Below are 19,498 nucleotides of genomic sequence, written 5' to 3'. Positions count from 1 at the left end.
AGAAAATCTTTCAAAAAATATCTATTAAAAAATATTCATTTAAAAAGTTTTAAATCATTAGCTCTTTAAAAGCTATTTACGATTGAAAGGGCTCAACGTTGTTTAACTTCGGTTTCCAAGTTAGGACCGCCTACTCTCAGGAAAGGTCGCATATAAACAAATCATTAAAATTTATTTTTATGTTTATTATAAATGGAAAGTTAATCGAAGAGGCCTAATAAAGGCGGTGAGATATAAAATATATAGAGGAAAATCTATAATTAATTTATAACGTGATAAGATAATTGCTAAAAGCCTAAACACACTTCCGTCTAAGGGAAGGGTCGGCCATTTAAAAGTCAAAGAAAGTCCATACTCTCTTTGTCATCAAAAATTAAATCTATCCAAAAACGAGTTCAAGGATTTATTTGAAGAAAAACACCTGTACTGCGAAAGCTCAAACCAAATTAAAGTACTTCACCAAATATGATGGGAAAAACTCCAGGTTCAACAGCGAGTAAAAGTACGTCTTGTCGACACGTCGACAGAGAAGAAATTGAAGGTTTTGTTTACATCCGAGAGTGGTATCTGGCCGACAGTTGGCGCTGGTGGGCACACGAGTTTTTTATGTATGTGTCTGTCGAGCAACAGAGTTGCAGCTATTATATATTCACCGGCTAAGTTAAATATTTAAAATATCTGCTTCACTGTTCATAAAAGCTAAAAGTTCTATACCTGTACAAGAGCTAATAATCTATTCCTTTGCACCTGTCAGTACTAAGCACAATTTTCTACATATATTTTGCATTCCAGTATATCACTAAAAATAGCAAGGAATGCTTAAAATTCATGGAAATTTATTAAATAAGGAATGCTCAATCTTATTTTTTATTGACCAAAGTAAACTTGTCAGTTTTGACCTGGTAACAATTCTAAGCGTTCCGTGCAGAGGAAGTGTTAGGCTCTGGAAATACGATACCAAGAAGGAGAGACTTTCACTTCTCAATTCTGGATGAAGACCAGACGATGAATACTTAACTCTTTGTTATTTACCAAAGTAAGCTTGTCAATTTTGACCTGCTAACAATTCTAAGCTTTCTCTGCAGAGGAAGTATTAGGCTCTGGAAGTACGATACCAAGGAGAGAGACTCTCTTCTCAATTCTGGATGAAGACCAGACGATGGCATCTCTGGTAGGAGCAGAAACACCCTCCTGCCTAGCCCCTAAAAGCCAACATGTCCGCTGGGCTCATTATAAAACTCAAAGTTTTTCCAAGAGATAAAAATTATAAAAAGGGATCCTGACTTAAGACATTAAGGGATTACACTTCAAACTAATGTCTTTTAATCAAGCATACACATACATAAATAGAGATTCTAGGGAATGGAATGTTTTGAGGAGACATGTGCACACAACAAATGTAAATTTGTATGCCTCTGAACTGAAGAATGAAGAAATAGTGAACTGTTGTAAATATTCATCAAATCAATTTCCCAATTCATTAATAAAATCAATGGTTTTTTTCCAAATATCAATTTAAAATGACTACTGTCTAATGATTCCTGGTTACCATTTAATATTTGCATAGTGCCATTTCAATAAGAAAACCTGTCATTGTGCAATACAATGGATTTCAAGAAACTGATCAAAGAGAAGTGCAAGCATTTTACCAAACGCATGTTATCATCTTTGATGTCATAATCTTATAGCTTTTAGAACAAAATATTAATGAACAACAAAAGTCAGCATCCCGCTAAATGTGCTTTTCATCTTCAGACGCAGTAACGTCCATATACCTAGACTGAACACCATAAGTTATGCAGATACAATCACAGATCTTTATTCAAGCAAAGCTTTGCTCTTATATCAAATTTTCTATCTTCAGCTTATTGTAGATTTCATTTTCCCAGGATTTGAAATTACAGACTCATCTCTATCAGTGATTATTTACTTTTTTTATTTCACATTAAGACAGGCCATAGATAATCTCTCATTTTGCCTAATTACCAAGGATTTATTAGGAATAAAATGATATAAAATCCATGTGAAATATTCTATGAGCAACTAAAGCACCATTTTAATATTAATCTTTCATTAAAACCGTGAGACTAATGAATCACGTTATAAATATCTAATAAATCAATCTAACAAGATCTAGCAAAACCATTTGTAAATGCATTACCTACAAACTTTTATATAACCTGTCTATTACAAACATAGTAATTATTAGAGTTGCCTTTCCTTCAAGCTTCTACATCAAGTTTTCCCTGTGGTACTAAACATGGCTATGTATCTGATGACATTTTGAATAACTCTTCTCTATTTTGAGCATACCTTACGTATGATTACATAAAACAGACCTCAAAGACTATCCTTCAAAGATAAAGGCCAAGCATACAACGTGCTTTAGTATAAAATGCTCATGGAAAAAAAACAGATCCTCTACGAGCACACAGATCGGGAAATAACTAAAGGTTTAGAGGCCTCTCATGAATGGCAGAGGCAAGGGACAGTGACATTCCCCTATCAGGAAGGACAATGCCCTCGAGACTAACCATATTGCATATGATCAGCGCCCAAGCCCCCTCTCCACACAAGCTAGGACCAGGGAAGGCCTGGCAATGGCTGCTGATGACTCAGCAGATAGACCTAAAGACTCCCTCATATCCCCCATCCTTAGCTCACAAGGATGGTGAGGCTGCACCGACCAAAGGAACAAATGCATTTGAGCGGGACTCGAACCCCAGTCTGTCAATCACCAGGCAAGGACGCTACCACCAGGCCACCACAACCCATAAAAGTGTTCTTCAAGGAAGTTAGATTCATGTGATTAGCACATACTACTTAAGTCTAATTAAAACTCAAAACCCCTGAGAATAATAATTTTACATACAGGAATATAGCATCTTGATAAATTTTATCCTTAGCAATGCTTATTTAATTTTAGTATTAGTTTCTTTTTTGTAGACTGTAATGATATCTCTTACTATTACTTTTCACGTTCTTATCTATGAAATGTTCGCGTTTTGTTCAACATTTTCTAAACAGGTTAAAAAGATATGAAAATTAAATCTTTTTATGCTTCTGTATCAGAGCTACCGACTACATGCAACAGATGCACTAGGATGTTTATTGATTCCTTAAGCTTATATATCGTCATGAAACTATTGTACAGAAATACTGGCATTCCGCAGTACATTAATTTTGTTTTTAAAACAAGGTGACAAAAAAAAAAAAAAATATAAACTTAATGGAATTACAATGACCTTAACTACCTGTATAACATTCCTTAGAGCTTGAGTAAAAATTATAATAAATTATATTGTAATAACACAAACTTGAGCCATAATATATTTAGTGTACTACACTCTCAAACTACACTATAATCCCACCAACTATGAAACATCAGCAAGTAATATTTGGATAGCATGTGAGCAATTATTACCTGTCACAGTACTCAGCACTAATTTCAGGCCTCAAAACACATTCGTTATTCACTGCTTCACATTTATAATTTACAGTCAAACACCCTTACTCTGAACTGTACTTACATGGTTACGAATAAGTAGATAGGATTGTACTCTTTTCAAAGATAGGCCGAGTTCATAGCTATTTTTACGGAGTACGTCAATCTGTTATTGCTGCCAGCAATTACAAAGTGAAAATTTATGTTTTACACTGTTTTCATCACTGTGATTTCCTTAGCAGGTTTCCTGAAAACAAAAAGAATTTTAAAATATCATTCAAAGCATGCTAACTTCTCTTATTACTTGTGCCACATTTCTCCTTAAACATTATGAATTCACACAGTATAAACTGAAATATTTAAAAATATCCCACAGAAAAAACCCAGATTTTCATAAAACAAGTGTGTTTATTCTTACAAACTGTAAAACTACAATAGCACTTCAATGGGACCCTGTAGATAAGGAATTCTATGAATATGATGCCCTTTCAATCATTTCTATCGTAGAGACTATTACAGATACTGTGTAAACAGGAGTAATGTTGGATACTGTAATGTGTACTGTAGACTTGTTTACTTCAAGAAACTGTCACACTGAGTTACATCAGAGGATTTAGAACTCTCTGTAATAACTGCATAGGGTGAACCTCTAAGCAGGTATCGTTAAATTTCAAGTTGACACTGACTTTGGTGATCAAAGGTTATAATCTATATTTCCCTAAATAGTGCGAGAGCAGATTCATATACTATACAGTGAAGGGGGAGGCTGTTCAATTAGGTGAAATATTCATAAATTCTTGACTGTGTACAATCAAGAATGATTAATATTAAAGAGATTTCTTTGCTCACAAAGAACTTTAGATGGCAATTACCTCTTCTATATTTATTGCCCCCTGTGGCCGCGGGGGCATAAAAACAATTAGAATAGTGCCAACGTTATCCCTGCGTGTCGTAAGAGGCGACTAAAAGGGACGGGACGAGGGGGCTGGGAACCCCCTCTCCTGTATAAAAAATCCTGTGAGACGTTATCAAAGAGATGGAGCTGGGGGGAGAGTGACTGCTCCCCGCACTCTAGTTTTGGGGTGTTTGAATGTGCGTGGATGTAGTACGATAGAGAGTAAAAGATGTGAGATTGGAAGTATGTTTAGAAGTAGAAGGATGGATGTATTGGCCTTGTGTGAGACAAAGATGAAAGGAAAGGGTGAAGTGATGTTTGGTGAAATGTCTGGTAGAGTGTCTGGGATTGAAAGGGGAAGAGCGAGAGAGGGTGTGGCTTTATTGCTGAGTGAATGGATGACAGGTAAAGTAGTGGAATGGAAGGAAATATCATCTAGGTTAATGTGGGTAAGGGTTAGGTTGGGTAGGGAATGTTGGGCGTTTGTCAGTGCGTATGGGCCAGGTAGTGAGAAAAGTGAAGAAGAGCGGAATGAGTTCTGGAATGAATTAACTAGGTGTGTAGAAGGACTGAGTAGAAGGAATTATGTAGTTGTCATGGGTGACTTAAATGCTAGAGTGGGCGCTGGAGAGGTTGAAGGTGTCATTGGGAAGTATGGCGTACCAGGTGAAAATGAGAGTGGTGAGAGACTGGTAGATATGTGTGTTGAACAAGAGATGGTAATAAGTGCTAGCTTTTTTAAAAAGAAAGATAAAAATAAGTATACATGGGTAAGAGTGGCAAATGGAAGAGTAGTAGAACGGGCATTAATGGATTATGTGTTGATAACTAAAAGAATGTTTGGAAGATTGAAAGACGTGCACGTGTTTAGGGGTATGGCTAACGGTATGTCTGATCATTTTTTGGTGGAAGGAAAATTAGTTGTAGCAAAAGAGTGGGGGAATAGCGTAGGTGGATGTAAAAGGGAGCTAGTGAGGGTTGAAGAGCTAATAAAACCGGGGGTAAAAAGTAAATATCAGGAAAGGTTGAAAATGGCATATGACGAGGTGAGAGTAAGAGAAACTGGTAATTTAGAGGAGGAGTGGAAGTTAGCAAAAGAAAATTTTGTTGGGATTGCAAGTGATGTATGTGGCAAGAAGGTTGTTGGAGGCAGCATGAGGAAGGGCAGTGAATGGTGGAATGAAGGAGTGAAGGTAAAAGTGGAAGAGAAAAAGAGGGCTTTTGAAGAATGCCTGCAGAGTAATAGTATAGAGAAGTATGAAAAATATAGAGAGAAAAAGGTGGAAGTAAAGCGCAAGGTACGTGAGGCAAAGAGGGCAGCTGACCTGAGGTGGGGTCAGGGACTGGGTCAGTCATATGAAGAGAATAAGAAGAAGTTTTGGAAAGAAGTGAAGAGAGTAAGGAAGGCTGGCGCAAGAATTGAAGAGACAGTGAAAGATGGAAATGGAAGGTTGTTAAAAGGAGAGGAGGCAAGGAAAAGGTGGGCGGAATATTTTGAAAGTTTGCTGAATGTTGAGGATAATAGGGAGGCAGATATAATTGCTGTTCCAGGTGTTGAGGTGCCAGTGATGGGAGATGAGAATGAGAGAGAGATTATAATAGAGGAAGTGAGGAGAGCACTAGATGAAACGAGAGTAGGAAAAGCATCTGGTATGGATGGTGTGAAAGCTGAGATGTTGAAGGAAGGGGGTGTGACTGTACTTGAATGGTTGGTGAGATTGTTTAATATGTGTTTTGTGTTGTCAATGGGACCAGTAGATTGGGTTTGTGCGTGCCTTGTACCACTATATAAGGGTAAGGGAGATGTGCATGAGTGTTGTAATTCAAGAGGTATTAGTTTGTTGAGTGTAGTTGGAAAAGTGTATGGTAGAGTAATGATTAATAGGATTAAGGATAAAACAGAGAATGCAATCTTGGAAGTACAGGGTGGTTTTAGAAGAGGTAGGGGTTGTATGAATCAGAATTTTACAGTTAGGCAGATATGCGAGAAATATTTAGCAAAAGGTAAGGAGGTGTATGTTGCGTTTATGGATCTGGAGAAAGCATATGATAGAGTTGATAGGGAAGCAATGTGGAATGTGATGAGGTTATATGGAGTTGGTGGAAGGTTGTTGCAAGCGGTGAAAAGTTTCTACAAAGGTAGTAAAGCATGTGTTAGAATAGGAAATGAAGTGAGCGATTGGTTTCCGGTGAGAGTGGGGCTGAGACAGGGATGTGTGATGTCGCCGTGGTTGTTTAACTTGTATGTTGATGGAGTGGTGAGAGAGGTGAATGCTTGAGTGCTTGGACGAGGATTAAAACTGGTAGACGAAAATGACCATGAATGGGAGGTAAGTCAGTTGTTGTTTGCAGATGATACTGTACTGGTAGCAGACACAGAAGAGAAGCTTGACCGACTAGTGACAGAATTTGGAAGGGTGTGTGAGAGAAGGAAGTTGAGAGTTAATGTGGGTAAGAGTAAGGTTATGAGATGTACGAGAAGGGAAGGTGGTGCAAGGTTGAATGTCATGTTGAATGGAGAGTTACTTGAGGAGGTGGATCAGTTTAAGTACTTGGGGTCTGTTGTTGCAGCAAATGGTGGAGTGGAAGCAGATGTACGTCAGAGAGTGAATGAAGGATGCAAAGTGTTGGGGGCAGTTAAGGGAGTAGTAAAAAATAGAGGGTTGGGCATGAATGTAAAGAGAGTTCTATATGAGAAAGTGATTGTACCAACTGTGATGTATGGATCGGAGTTGTGGGGAATGAAAGTGATGGAGAGACAGAAATTGAATGTGTTTGAGATGAAGTGTCTAAGGAGTATGGCTGGTGTATCTCGAGTAGATAGGGTTAGGAACGAAGTGGTGAGGGTGAGAACGGGTGTAAGAAATGAGTTAGCGGCTGGAGTGGATACGAATGTGTTGAGGTGGTTTGGCCATGTTGAGAGAATGGAAAATGGCTGTCTGCTAAAGAAGGTGATGAATGCAAGAGTTGATGGGAGAAGTACAAGAGGAAGGCCAAGGTTTGGGTGGATGGATGGTGTGAAGAAAGCTCTGGGTGATAGGAGGATAGATGTGAGAGAGGCAAGAGAGCGTGCTAGAAATAGGAATGAATGGCGAGCGATTGTGACGCAGTTCCGGTAGGCCCTGCTGCTTCCTCCGGTGCCTTAGATGACCGCGGAGGTAGCAGCAGTAGGGGATTCAGCATTATGAAGCTTCATCTGTGGTGGAATTGTGGGAGGTTGGGCTGTGGCACCCTAGCAGTACCAGCTGAACTCGGCTGAGTCCCTGGTTAGGCTGGAGGAACGTAGAGTGTAGTCCCCTTTTTGTTTTGTTTCTTTGTTGATGTCGGCTACCCCCCCCCCAAATTGAGGGAAGTGCCTTGGTATATGGATGGATGGATATTTATTGCACATAGCATGGTTATCATTATATAGTGTAGAGATTAGGATGATACGCAACTTTCAGGTACAATAGCAGTTACTTAATCTGGAAACATTTAAAAAAAAGTGTAAATTTTGAGGCCTTCAATTGAAAATTAAAAAAAAAAAAAACTAGGCCTTCTAACATTAAGATAACAGAATAGTTTTATACTAGACAAATTACTAACCTTTTCTCAGTGTATCCTTCATTCCAAGGTTGAACATCTGAAGACATATAGACAAGGTAAAGAGAACACACCACTAAGTACACCATAGAAACCAACTGGAAGACTTCACGCCATTGACCCAGAGTTTGCTGAAGAATGAAGTAAATATTAAACAGCGAATCTAAAACACTGCAAGAATTAGTTCACAGTATAAGAATAATCTCAATCTAAGAAATATTAGACAGAAAATTTAAAACACAGCAAGAATAAGTTCACAGTATAAGAATAATCTCAATCTAAGAAATATTAAACAGCAAATTTAAAACACTACAAGAATTAGTTCACAGTATAAGTATAATGTCAATCTAATGAATATTAAACAGCACATTTAAAACACTGCAAGAATTAGTTCACAGCATAAGAATAATCTCAATCTAATAAATATTAAACAGCAAATTTAAAACATTGCAAGAATTAGTTCACAGCATAAGAATAATCTCAATCTAATTATCTAACCTACTGAAAATAGAGTGAAGTATTTCTAACTATACATATTTTTCATAATATACAAACGTTAATCTAAAGAGCGCTAACTTACCTGGTTATTAATAATTGCTCCTGTAACAACAGGAGCCAGAAAACCAGGAATTGTTGCAAGAGTATTGGATATACCTGTCAGTGTTCCAGCAAAATTTGGAGCCAATTCCTGAAAGCAAATGTTTTGTTGAGCAATGGATGAAACTACCAATATCTTAAGTTTATTTTCCTCCTTGTCATAAACATGCCATTAAAAAGTGTAGTAATAATAATTGTTTCTATGAAATTCTATTGGCATTCATATGGCTTCTATCTGGAAGCTGGTTAAGTGTTAACGCTACCCTAAGACTAAAAAATTTCTTGTTTATATTCCATGTAATACCCTGCCCCCTATTGTAGTATTGGGATCATATAAGTGTATGGCCATACTACTGTGTGGGTTAACTATATCCCTTTGTCTTTCAGTTCCCTTTGTCAAGATAGAGACAACAGCTCTGCCCACTATCCAGATTATGATATTGTGTTTAAGGAAGTTCTTTAGAAACTTGTTATTCAGATTAAATAGGGGATGTCTTCTTCTACCTTGTCTATGCTTTCTTGTAAGGGTTGTTCAAGGGATTCATCGCTAGGAAATAAGGATCATCATTCCTTGATATCATTAATAAATTTTACCCCCCTAGTATTGTTTAGTTTTATCATTTTTAATCTTGATGTGAGAGTTATTATTTTCTTAGTTTACAGTGAATTACCGTCATATTAGTTTCAAGTAAACCTCTCTCTCTGGTAGTTAAATTACATACTTAGGCTAGGGATTTGGATTTCTTAGATCTTCCCTTCACTATGCCACCTCCATATTAATGTGGGAGATAGCGATATGAATGTCAGTGGAGGATCATAGAAATAAAAAGCCTTTTAACCCTTTTATCCCCAAAGGACGTACTGGTACGTTTCACAAAACACATCCCTTTACCCCCATGGACGTACCGGTACGTCCTTGCAAAAAAATGGAGTTTTTATGATAAAACAAAGTTTTATGAATACTTACCTGGCAGTTATATATATATAGCTGATATCTCTAAATCGGCAGAATTTTTCAAAACGAGGCAACCGCCTTGTGGTGGTTGGGAGGTAGGTGGTAACACCCGTCACAGGGTGGTCCAAGGAATCATTCCCGTGTCCAAGACTTCAGTTCATCTATGCCCGACCTGTCTCCTGAGGGGAGGTGGGTGGGCCTTAGAATATATATATAACTGCCAGGTAAGTATTCATAAAACTTTGTTTTATCATAAAAACTCCATTTTTATGAATAGTACTTACCTGGCAGTTATATATATATAGCTGATTCACACATTTGGAGGAGGGAAACAGACAGTAAACATCGTTGGGGAAACAACAAAAGAGTTGTAGGAGATAAAAACACCTTGATTCCTTGCCTGCTAAGGTAGCTGATTCAAAGGTACAGCCTTTAGAGCGGCTTTCCCTTAGGAGAGTTTATCCAGGAGTAAGCCTGCAATAATGCAAAAAACTCAATCGAGTCTGTCAAAGGGATAAGACCAACAACTTGACTAGACTTCAGAAACTACCTTCGCCCCATATAATAAAAACTGCAACCTTACTCAAACTAACCACCTAACCCTGCAACATAGACATAAACTATCTATCTAGACTGAGGGAACCGCACCACAAGACGAAGTCCACAGACCATCATAAAAACACAAACCTTCATACATGCATATAAACCAAGGTTGAGTGGGGTTATTAACTCCTTTGCCTAATGCAGAAACCGCAGCTATGTATGGGCCCAAGGTATAGCACTTGCCAAAGTCTACTCTCACCTCTCTAAGTTAATGAGAAGCGAAGACAGAGTTGCTCCTCCAGAAAATAGCATCCATGAATAGCCTAACTAACATATATTCCTGATATGCCAGAGAGGTAGCAATGGCTCTCACTTCGTGAGCCCGTAATTTCAACAGGGCGAAGTGTTCCTCCTCACATAAGAGGTGGGCTTCCCTAATTTTCTCCCTCAGGAAAAAGGACAAAGCATACTTAGACAGGGGTTTTTGGCGGACCTTTCACTGAACACCAAAACAAGTTGGATGCACAGCTCACATTCATAGTGTGAGCCAAAAAAGACTTTGAGGGACCTAACTGGGCAGAGGAGTCTTTCCTTCTCTCGACCCCCTAGGTTCGTGAGGTTAATGACATCAAACGTCGTAGGACAGGGTTACGAAGGGTTCTCGCTCTTTACGAGAAAGATGAACCTTAAGCCACAAACTGCCCTATCCTAATTGAAGTTCACCTTCTTCCCAATCGCCTGGACTTCGCTGACCTCTTGGCATTCGCTAGAGTCATAAGGGAGAGGGTTTTCTTTGCTACAACCCGAAGAGAGGCTAGTGAGATAAGTTCAAATTTCTTGGAGCACAGAAACTTGAACACCACATCCAGGTTTAAGAGTACCTATTACGTCGTCTGAAAAGACCCAATGAGGTCCTGCAAACCTTGATTTTGGGACAACTCTATGCCTAAAGACGGCGGAGAGCATACTGCTGTATCCATTGATGGTAGATACAGCCAGCTTAGCATCCTGTCTGAGGTACAAGAAGAAGTCTGCAATCTGGCTCAGAAAGGTAGTGGATGAGGAAACTTGTGCCGCCTGCACCAAGCTCTAAAGGTCTCCCACCTAGATCGGTAGACTCTTTGTGAAGAGATCCTCCTTGCTCTGGCGATAGATTTCGTCGCTTGTGCCGAAAAGCCTCGAGATCTGACAAGCTTCTAGTCAGTCTGAAGGAAGTCAGTTGAGAGCAAGGGGGGTAAGATGATACCTCTCGAAGTGGGGCTGTTTGAGAAGATCTGGACTTGCCGAAGTCTTCTTGGGAAGTCCATCAACATGCCCATCACTTCCGAAAACCATTCCCTAGCAGGCCAGAATGGAGCCGCTAGGATCATTCGCCCCGAATCGAGGAGAGCGAATTTCCTGAAGACCAGATTGATGATCTCGAATGGGGGCAATGCAAACATGTCCACCCCCGTCCAATCCATCAGGAAGGAGTCCACTGCTAGAACTTCCTCGTCCGGGACTAGGGAGCAGCAGTAGGGGAACCTCTTCTTCCAGTTGGAGGCAAAAAGGTCTGTTACAGGTCTGCCCCACAACAACCAGAGACTGACAGACTTGCGGGTTGAGAGACCATTCTGAGGGAAAAACAAGTCTCTTCCTGCTGAGCATGTTTGCCCCGATGTTTCTTGCCCTAGAACAAACCTCCTTTCTAGATCCAAGAAATCAGAACGAAGGCGTCCTTGATCTCGACACACGATTCGACTAGTGTCATCACGAAGTCCTAGATTCTCATGTTCAAAGTCATGCCTCATGCTAGAACTTCGACATCAAGCGTCCTGAAAGACGAGGCGCCGATCGTCCTGTAAGACGTGGCGCCGATAGTCCTGTAAGACGTGGTGCCAAAAGTCCTGTAAGACGTGGAGCCTGTAAGACGTGGAGCCGAGAGGTTAAAAGAGCGAGACGCTGAACGTTCTAAAAGACAAGGTGCTGAGCGTCCTGGTGTCAGAAGAGACTCTTCTTGTTGACAGGAAGACCTAAATATTCGATAGGCTCAACGTTATCTAAAAATCCAGATACAGGGACGCTCTGATTTCTCCAGAGAGCAGTATTCCGCTACATAAAGCAAAAGTTACGTGAACATGAGAGGGGCGGAGCTGAGACCAAAACACACATCCGAAACTGACCCATTCTTCCTTGTAAACAAACCTCAGATAAAGTTTGATTGCATAGCCTGCCACTTAGACTCCTCTCTAGAACTGGGAGAGAGAATCATTGTAGCTAAAAACTAAAGGAGGTTTCCCTATAAAAGGAAAAAGTAATCCTCCTTCAGAAGAAGTACTGACCAAAGGTCTGCTCCCCTCTTCTCCAAAGATTTTGATGTCTCCATGGAGGACTTTGACTACTGAACGAAGGCGTAAAGAGCATTTACGTCCAGGACCGGACAAAAGACTCCCTCTCCCAAAAGAGAGACATTGAAGTTGCAAGGTCGGTCAGGCAGAAAAGTCTTATCGGAGTAACTAACAAAGGAGGATTCACTAGGAAAAAGATTTCGCATCCATCCCAGTAAAAACACGGACCAAAGGTCTGCTCCTCTCTCCCAGGCTCGCCAGAAGTAGCAAAGTCTGGCTCTTACTGTTGTTAGTCATCAAAGGTTTCTGTTTTAAGAAACAAAAATTAATATATTCTTAAAGCTCCATTAATGACCACGTGAAAACTCAGAGGGTGGGGAACATGGAGCAACAGAACTTAAGATCCTCTCCTTCTGTTAATCTCAAACAATTCAACAGGAGAAAAGTGATCACTAAAGTCATCCTTGACAAAGATCTTATAAGACGTGGCGTTGCCCTGAAAGAACAAGGCGGCGATCGTCCTATCATCCTGAAAGACGAGGCTGCCCTCGTCCCGAAAGACGAGGCTGCCCTCGTCCCGAAAGACGAGGCTGCCCACGTCCCGAAAGACGAGGCTGCCCTCGTCCCGAAAGACGAGGCTGCCCTCGTCCCGAAAGACGAGGCTGCCCTCTTCCCGAAAGACGAGGCTGCCCACGTCCCGAAAGACGAGGCTGCCCTCGTCCCGAAAGAAGAGGCTGCCCTCGTCCCGAAAGAAGAGGCTGCCCTCGTCCCGAAAGAAGAGGCTGCCCTCGTCCCGAAAGACGAGGCTGCCCTCGTCCCGAAAGACGAGGCTGCACTCGCCCCGAAAGACGAGGCTGCACTCGCCCCGAAAGACGAGGCTGCACTCGCCCCGAAAGACGAGGCTGCACTCGCCCCGAAAGATGAGGCTGCCCTGAAAGACGAGGCTGCACTCGCCCCGAAAGACGAGGCTGCCCTGAAAGACGAGGCTGCACTCGCCCCGAAAGACGAGGCTGCACTCGCCCTGAAAGACGAGGCTGCATTCGTCCTGAAAGACGAGGCTGCATTCGTCCTGAAAGACGAGGCTGCATTCGCCCTGAAAGACGAGGCAGCATTCGTCCTGAAAGACGAGGCAGCATTCGCCCTGAAAGACGAGGCTGCATTAGTCCTGAAAGACGAGGCAGCATTCGCCCTGAAAGACGAGGCTGCATTCGCCCTGAAAGACGAGGCTGCATTCGCCCTGAAAGACGAGGCAGCATTCGCCCTGAAAGACGAGGCTGCATTCGCCCTGAAAGACGAGGCTACATTAGTCCTGAAAAACGAGGCAGCATTCGCCCTGAAAGACGAGGCTGCATTCGCCCTGAAAGACGAGGCAGCATTCACCCTGAAAGACGAGGCTGCATTAGTCCTGAAAGACGAGGCAGCATTCGCCCTGAAAGACGAGGCTGCATTAGTCCTGAAAGACGAGGCAGCATTCGTCCTGAAAGACGAGGCTGCATTCGCCCTGAAAGACGAGGCTGCATTTGCCCTGAAAGACGAGGCTGCATTCGTCCTGAAAGACGAGGCAGCATTCGCCCTGAAAGACGAGGCTGCATTAGCCCTGAAAGACGAGGCTTCCCTTCGTCCTGACAGAGGAGGCAGCATTCGCCCTGAAAGACGAGGCTGCATTAGTCCTGAAAGACGAGGCAGCATTAGTCCTGAAAGACGAGGCAGCATTCGTCCTGAAAGACGAGGCTGCATTCGCCCTGAAAGACGAGGCTGCATTAGCCCTGAAAGACAAGGCTGCATTCGTCCTGTCTTGAAAGACTTAGCGCCGAGCGTTAAGGCAAAATGATATTCATTATGCCGCTCGGCGCGTTCGGTTCCGACCAGAGGGTTCATAAGGCCGACTGGCGCTCTGGGACAAAAACCGAGTCAATGATGGTTTGTAAGCATTGATATTAGCAGCAAATATCTATGACTTAAAGTATTGCCATTAAAATCAAAAGTGATGCAATGCAAAACTCTAAAAGCAGTGTAAGAATCTTAACGTTCAACGCTCTTTGCTTTCCCATGGCAAGGGCGAGCATTCTTGGGAACGTTAACAGGAATGCTCGCGAGGGCGTTTGCTCGTGAGCTAACGCCTCTCGTTTCCTTTCGCCGATCGACGTTCCTTCTCCCATGGGCCGGGGAGCTTGGAAGAGGTCTAAGGCTAGGAAAACAACGTCCCCGTGCTGAAAGAATCCAATGCCTAATTTAGCACTGAAAACTTGCACTATTAAACTCTTACACAAAAAACCATAATTAGTCCTGCCCGTTGTGAGAGGACTTATTCTTCTGCCACGGGCTTGAATGAGAAAGCAAAATCGTCTCTAGTACTTGCTATATAAACTGTAACAAAATATTTTTATAAAATATTAAACTGACATTTCCATAATAAAATAAACTTTCAAACATACTAACCCGGCGGTCACAAAAAGAAAAAACCACCGGGCAAGAGTTGAGATTAAAAATAGATGTTGAAGACACTCACCCAGTAGTTACAAATAGCCACCGGTAAAATTAAATGTCATAAATACCTACCCGGTAGTTACATACAAACGCCGGGAAAGTTATACGTTAAAGATTAAAATGAACAGAAAAAAGGGAAAACAAATGTAATCCACAATTAATTCAAAGGGTTTTCAAAAACAAGCGAGTTGTAATGATAAAAAGTACAGATATAGCAATAACATATCTATATATATAAAAGTAAACAATAGGAACATATAAATGAAAATGCTACTAAAATGTTATTTTGATAATAAAATAAATTTTTGAATATACTTACCCGGTGATTATAATAGCTGCAACTCTGTTGCCCGACAGACAACTCTACGGTAAAAACTCGCCAGCGATCGCTACACAGGTTGCGGGTGTTCCCAACAGCGCCATCTGTCGTCCAGATACCCGGTACTCAATGTAAACAAAAGACTCAATTTTCTCCTCGTTCCACTGCGTCTCTATTGGGGAGGAAGGGAGGGTCCTTTAATTTATAATCACCGGGTAAGTATATTCAAAAATTTATTTTATTATCAAAATAACATTTTTCAATATTTAACTTAGCCGGTGATTATAATAGCTGATTCACACCCAGGGGGGTGGGTAGAGACCAGCAATATATGTTTACATTATTATGAGCTAAGAGTTTTTATTTCATTTTAGAAGTTATCAAAATAACAAAAACAAAATAAATAGGTACCTGGTAAGGAAGTCGACTTGAACAATTTCTCTGCCTTTTAAGTACGTCTTCCTTACGGAGCCTCGCGATCCTCTTATTATTATTATTATTATTACTATCCAAGCTACAACCCTAATTGGAAAAGCAAGACGCTATAAGCCCAGGGGCTCCAATAGGGAAAAATAGCCCAGTGAGGAAAGGAAATAAGGAAATAAATAACTGAAGAGAACAAATTAACAATAAATCATTCTAAAAAAAGTAATGTCAAAAGAGATATATCATATATAAACTATTAACAACGTCAACAACAAAAATGTCATATATAAACTATAAAAAGACTCATGTCCGTCTGGTCAACAAAAAAGCATTTGCTCCAACTTTGAACTTTTGAAGTTCTACTGATTCAACAACCCGATTAGGAAGATCATTCCACAACTTGGTAAAAGCTGGAATAAAACTTCTAGAGTACTGCGTAGTATTGAGTCTTATGATGGAGAAGGCCTGGCTATTAGAATTAACTGCCTGCCTAGTATTACGGATGCTGAACGACCCCTAGGATCTGAAGTATCAAGGGTTGCAACCCATACAACAGGACCTCATCAAAACCCCTAATCTAGGCGCTCTCAAGAAATTACTTTGACCACCCGCCAAATCAACCAGGATGCGAAAGGCTTCTTAGCCTTCCAGACAACCCAAAAAACAACAATAAAAACATTTCAAGAGAAAGATTAAAAGGGTATGGAATTAGGGAATTGTAGTGGTTGAGCCCTCACCCACTACTGCACTCGCTGCTACGAATGGTCCCAGTGTGTAGCAGTTCTTGTAAAGAGACTGGACATCTTTCAAGTAAAGTGACGCGAACACTGACTTGCTTCTCCAATAGGTTGCGTCCATTATACTTTGCAGAGATATATTTTGCTTAAAGGCCACGTAAGTTGTTACAGCTCTAACTTCGTGCGTCTTCACCTTAAGCAAAGTTCGGTCTTCCTCACTCAGATGTGAATGAGCTTCTCGTATTAACAATCTGATAAAGTCTGACCAAGCATTCTTTGACAAAGGCAAGAATGGTTTCTCAACTGAACACCATAAAGCTTCAGATTGGCCTTGTAAAGGTTTAGTATGCTTTAAATAGAACTTAAGAGCTCTAACAGGGCATAAGACTCTTTCTAGTTCATTGCCTACGATCTCCGATAAGCTGGGGATATCGAAAAGATTTAGGCCAAGGCCGAGAAGGCAGCTCATTTTTGGCTAGAAAACCAAGTTGTAGCGAACAAGTGGCTTTTTCTGACGAAAATCCTATGTTCTTGCTGAAGGCATGAATCTCACTGACTCTTTTAGCCGAGGCTAAGCATACCAGGAAAAGAGTCTTAAGAGTGAGATCTTTCAGGGAGGCTGATTGTAACGGCTCCAACCTGTCTGATATGAAGAATCTTAGTACCACGTCTAAATTCCATCCAGGGGTAGCCAAACGACGCTCCTTGGTGGTCTCAAAAGACTTAAGGAGGTCTTGCAGATCTTTATGTTTGGAAAGATCTAAGCCTCTATGCCGGAAGACCGATGCCAACATGCTTCTGTAGCCCTTGATAGTGGGAGCTGAAAGGGATTGTCCTTTTCTCAGGTAAAAGAGAAAAACAGCTATTTGAGCTACAGAGGTACTGGTCGAGGATACAGAAACTGACTTGCACCAGTCTCGGAAGACTTCCCACTTCGATTGGTAGACTCTAATGGAAGAAGCTCTCCTTGCTCTAGCAATCGCACTGGCTGCTTCCTTCGAAAAGCCTCTAGCTCTCGAGAGTCTTTCGATAGACTGAAGGCAGTCAGACGAAGAGCGTGGAGGCTTTGGAGTACCTTCTTTACGTGTGGCTGACGTAGAAGGTCTACCCTTAGAGGAAGACTACTGGGAACGTCTACTAACCATCGAAGTATCTCGGTGAACCATTCTCTCGCGGGCCAGAGGGAAGCAACTAACGTCAACCTTGTCCCTTCGTGAGAGGCGAACTTCTGCAGTACCTTGTTGACAATCTTGAACGGTGGGAATGCGTAGAGATCCAGATGTGACCAATCTAGGAGGAAAGCATCTATATGTATTGCTGCTGGGTCCGGGACTGGAGAGCAATAGATTGGAAGCCTCTTGGTCAGCGAGGTTGCAAAGAGATCTATGGATGGTTTTACCGCAAGTGGCCCAATGTCTCTTGCACACATCCTTGTGGAGGGTCCATTCGGTTGGAATTACTTGCCCTTTCCGACTGAGACAATCTGCTATGACGTTCAAGTCGCCTTGGATGAACCTCGTTATTAGGTAGATGTCTTGACCTATTGACCAGATGAGCAGGTCCCTTGTGATCTCGTACAACGTCAGTGAGTGGGTACCTCCTTGTTTGGAGATGTACGCCAAGGCCGTGGTGATGTCCGAGTTAACTTCCACCACTTTGCCTCGAAGGAGAGACTTGAAGCTTTTCAAGGCCAGATGTACTGCCAACAGCTCCTTGCAGTTGATATGCATGCTCCTCTGACTCGAGTTCCACAGTCCTGAGCATTCCCGACCGTCTAGTGTCGCGCCCCAGCCCACGTCCGATGCGTCCGAGAAGAGAACGTGATTGGGAGTCTGAACAGCCAGGGGAAGACCCTCTCTTAGGTTGATATTGTCCTTCCACCAAGTCAGACAAGACTTTATCTTTTCGGAAACCGGGATCGAGACCGCTTCTAGCGTCTTGTCCTTTTTCCAGTGAAAAGCTAGATGGTATTGAAGAGGACGGAGGTGTAGTCTTCCTAGTGACACAAATTGTTCCACGGATGACAGCGTCCCTACCAGACTCATCCACAGCCTGACTGAGCAGCGTTCCTTCTTCAGCATCTTCTGGATGGATAGCAGGGCTTGATCTATTCTGGGGGCTGATCGTCTTGTTGTTCAGCAACGTCCTCATCAGAGGGTTCCTCATCCGAAAACTGATGAGGAAACGGCAACGGAGTGGGCAACGTCTGGCTCGCTGAGTCCGGTCGCACTGGTGGATGCGTGACGGAGCCGGACGCAATATCATGGAACTACTGCACAGTCTGTGAACTGTCAACAACCATGGGTGCGCGAGGAAGCACAGCGTCAACCCGAGACTGTCTAGACCGTCTGGGTTGTGCAGTCAACACCCTACCGGGTTGCTGAGGTTGACGCACTGCGTCAAAACAAGTCACCTCTGCTGGTTGTTGAACGTCCAGAACGTCAACAACCACCTCCGAGCGTGGCTTAACGTCAACGTGCGGCTGGCAACCCACACTGGGTCGCATCGGTGGAGGAACCACCTCAACTGGCAGACGCGAGTAGGTTACCTCAGCGTCAACAGGGCGCACAACCGACCGGTTGGAAGGTTGTTGGCCAGAAGGTTCGGTAGCAACCTTCTCCGCATTAAAGTCCTCTATCAAGGACGCAAGCTTGGACTGCATGTCTTGCAGCAAAGCCCATTTAGGGTCTACGGGAGCAGGTGTGGCAACAGACGGGGTTAGCGACTGAGGCGGTACCGTTTACCATCCCTGAAAGCCTTGTTATGCGTGACATAATTGTACAGCAAAACTTCAAAGGCTCGAAAACAGCTGTGAAGTTGACCTGCAAACAACTTGGAGCGTCTCCTGGCCAGGCGCCAGGGAGAGTCTACGAGAATTGAGAAGTCTATCTGGGCAGAAGCATGAACTCCCAAGCCGAGAACTTCTCTCGTGTCAAATCAGACTCTCGCTCTAAAAACCAGTTTAAAAGAAGGGAAAGCAAAGGCTGTATCCCCCAAACTCCTCCTGGTGAAAAACCAGTCGCCTAGCCAACGTAAAGCTCTCTAGGAGAGCGAGAGAGCACTAGCTTAAAAACAACGGCTTCGAAGTAGCTAGGCCTAGTGTAAGCTCTGACGTTTAGGCGAACGAGGAGCAGCAGTTACAAAAAGATCCGGACAAAGATCCTTAAAAAAAATCATCATGATTT

General features: G+C 42.2%; 1 protein-coding gene across 1 annotated transcript in view; it reads right to left on the bottom strand.

Annotated features, from left to right (window-relative positions):
- Positions 1–1,293: 1,293 nt before the first annotated feature.
- LOC137642769 (putative inorganic phosphate cotransporter) overlaps positions 1,294–19,498 on the bottom strand; it is a 104,541-nt gene continuing 86,336 nt past the window's right edge. The window contains exons 11-13 of the mRNA XM_068375616.1: positions 8,503–8,610; positions 7,926–8,053; positions 1,294–3,692 (exon numbers count right to left, since the gene is read on the bottom strand). Of these exons, the coding sequence (XP_068231717.1) occupies positions 3,653–3,692; positions 7,926–8,053; positions 8,503–8,610 (276 nt within the window). The 3' untranslated portion in view covers positions 1,294–3,652. The remainder of the gene's footprint in view (positions 3,693–7,925; positions 8,054–8,502; positions 8,611–19,498) is intronic.

This window comes from Palaemon carinicauda, chromosome 6 (assembly GCF_036898095.1).
Source record: "Palaemon carinicauda isolate YSFRI2023 chromosome 6, ASM3689809v2, whole genome shotgun sequence".
Lineage (NCBI taxonomy): Eukaryota > Metazoa > Arthropoda > Malacostraca > Decapoda > Palaemonidae > Palaemon > Palaemon carinicauda.
The sequence above is the reverse complement of the archived record's forward strand: the minus strand, read 5'-3'. Positions and strand labels throughout refer to the sequence as shown.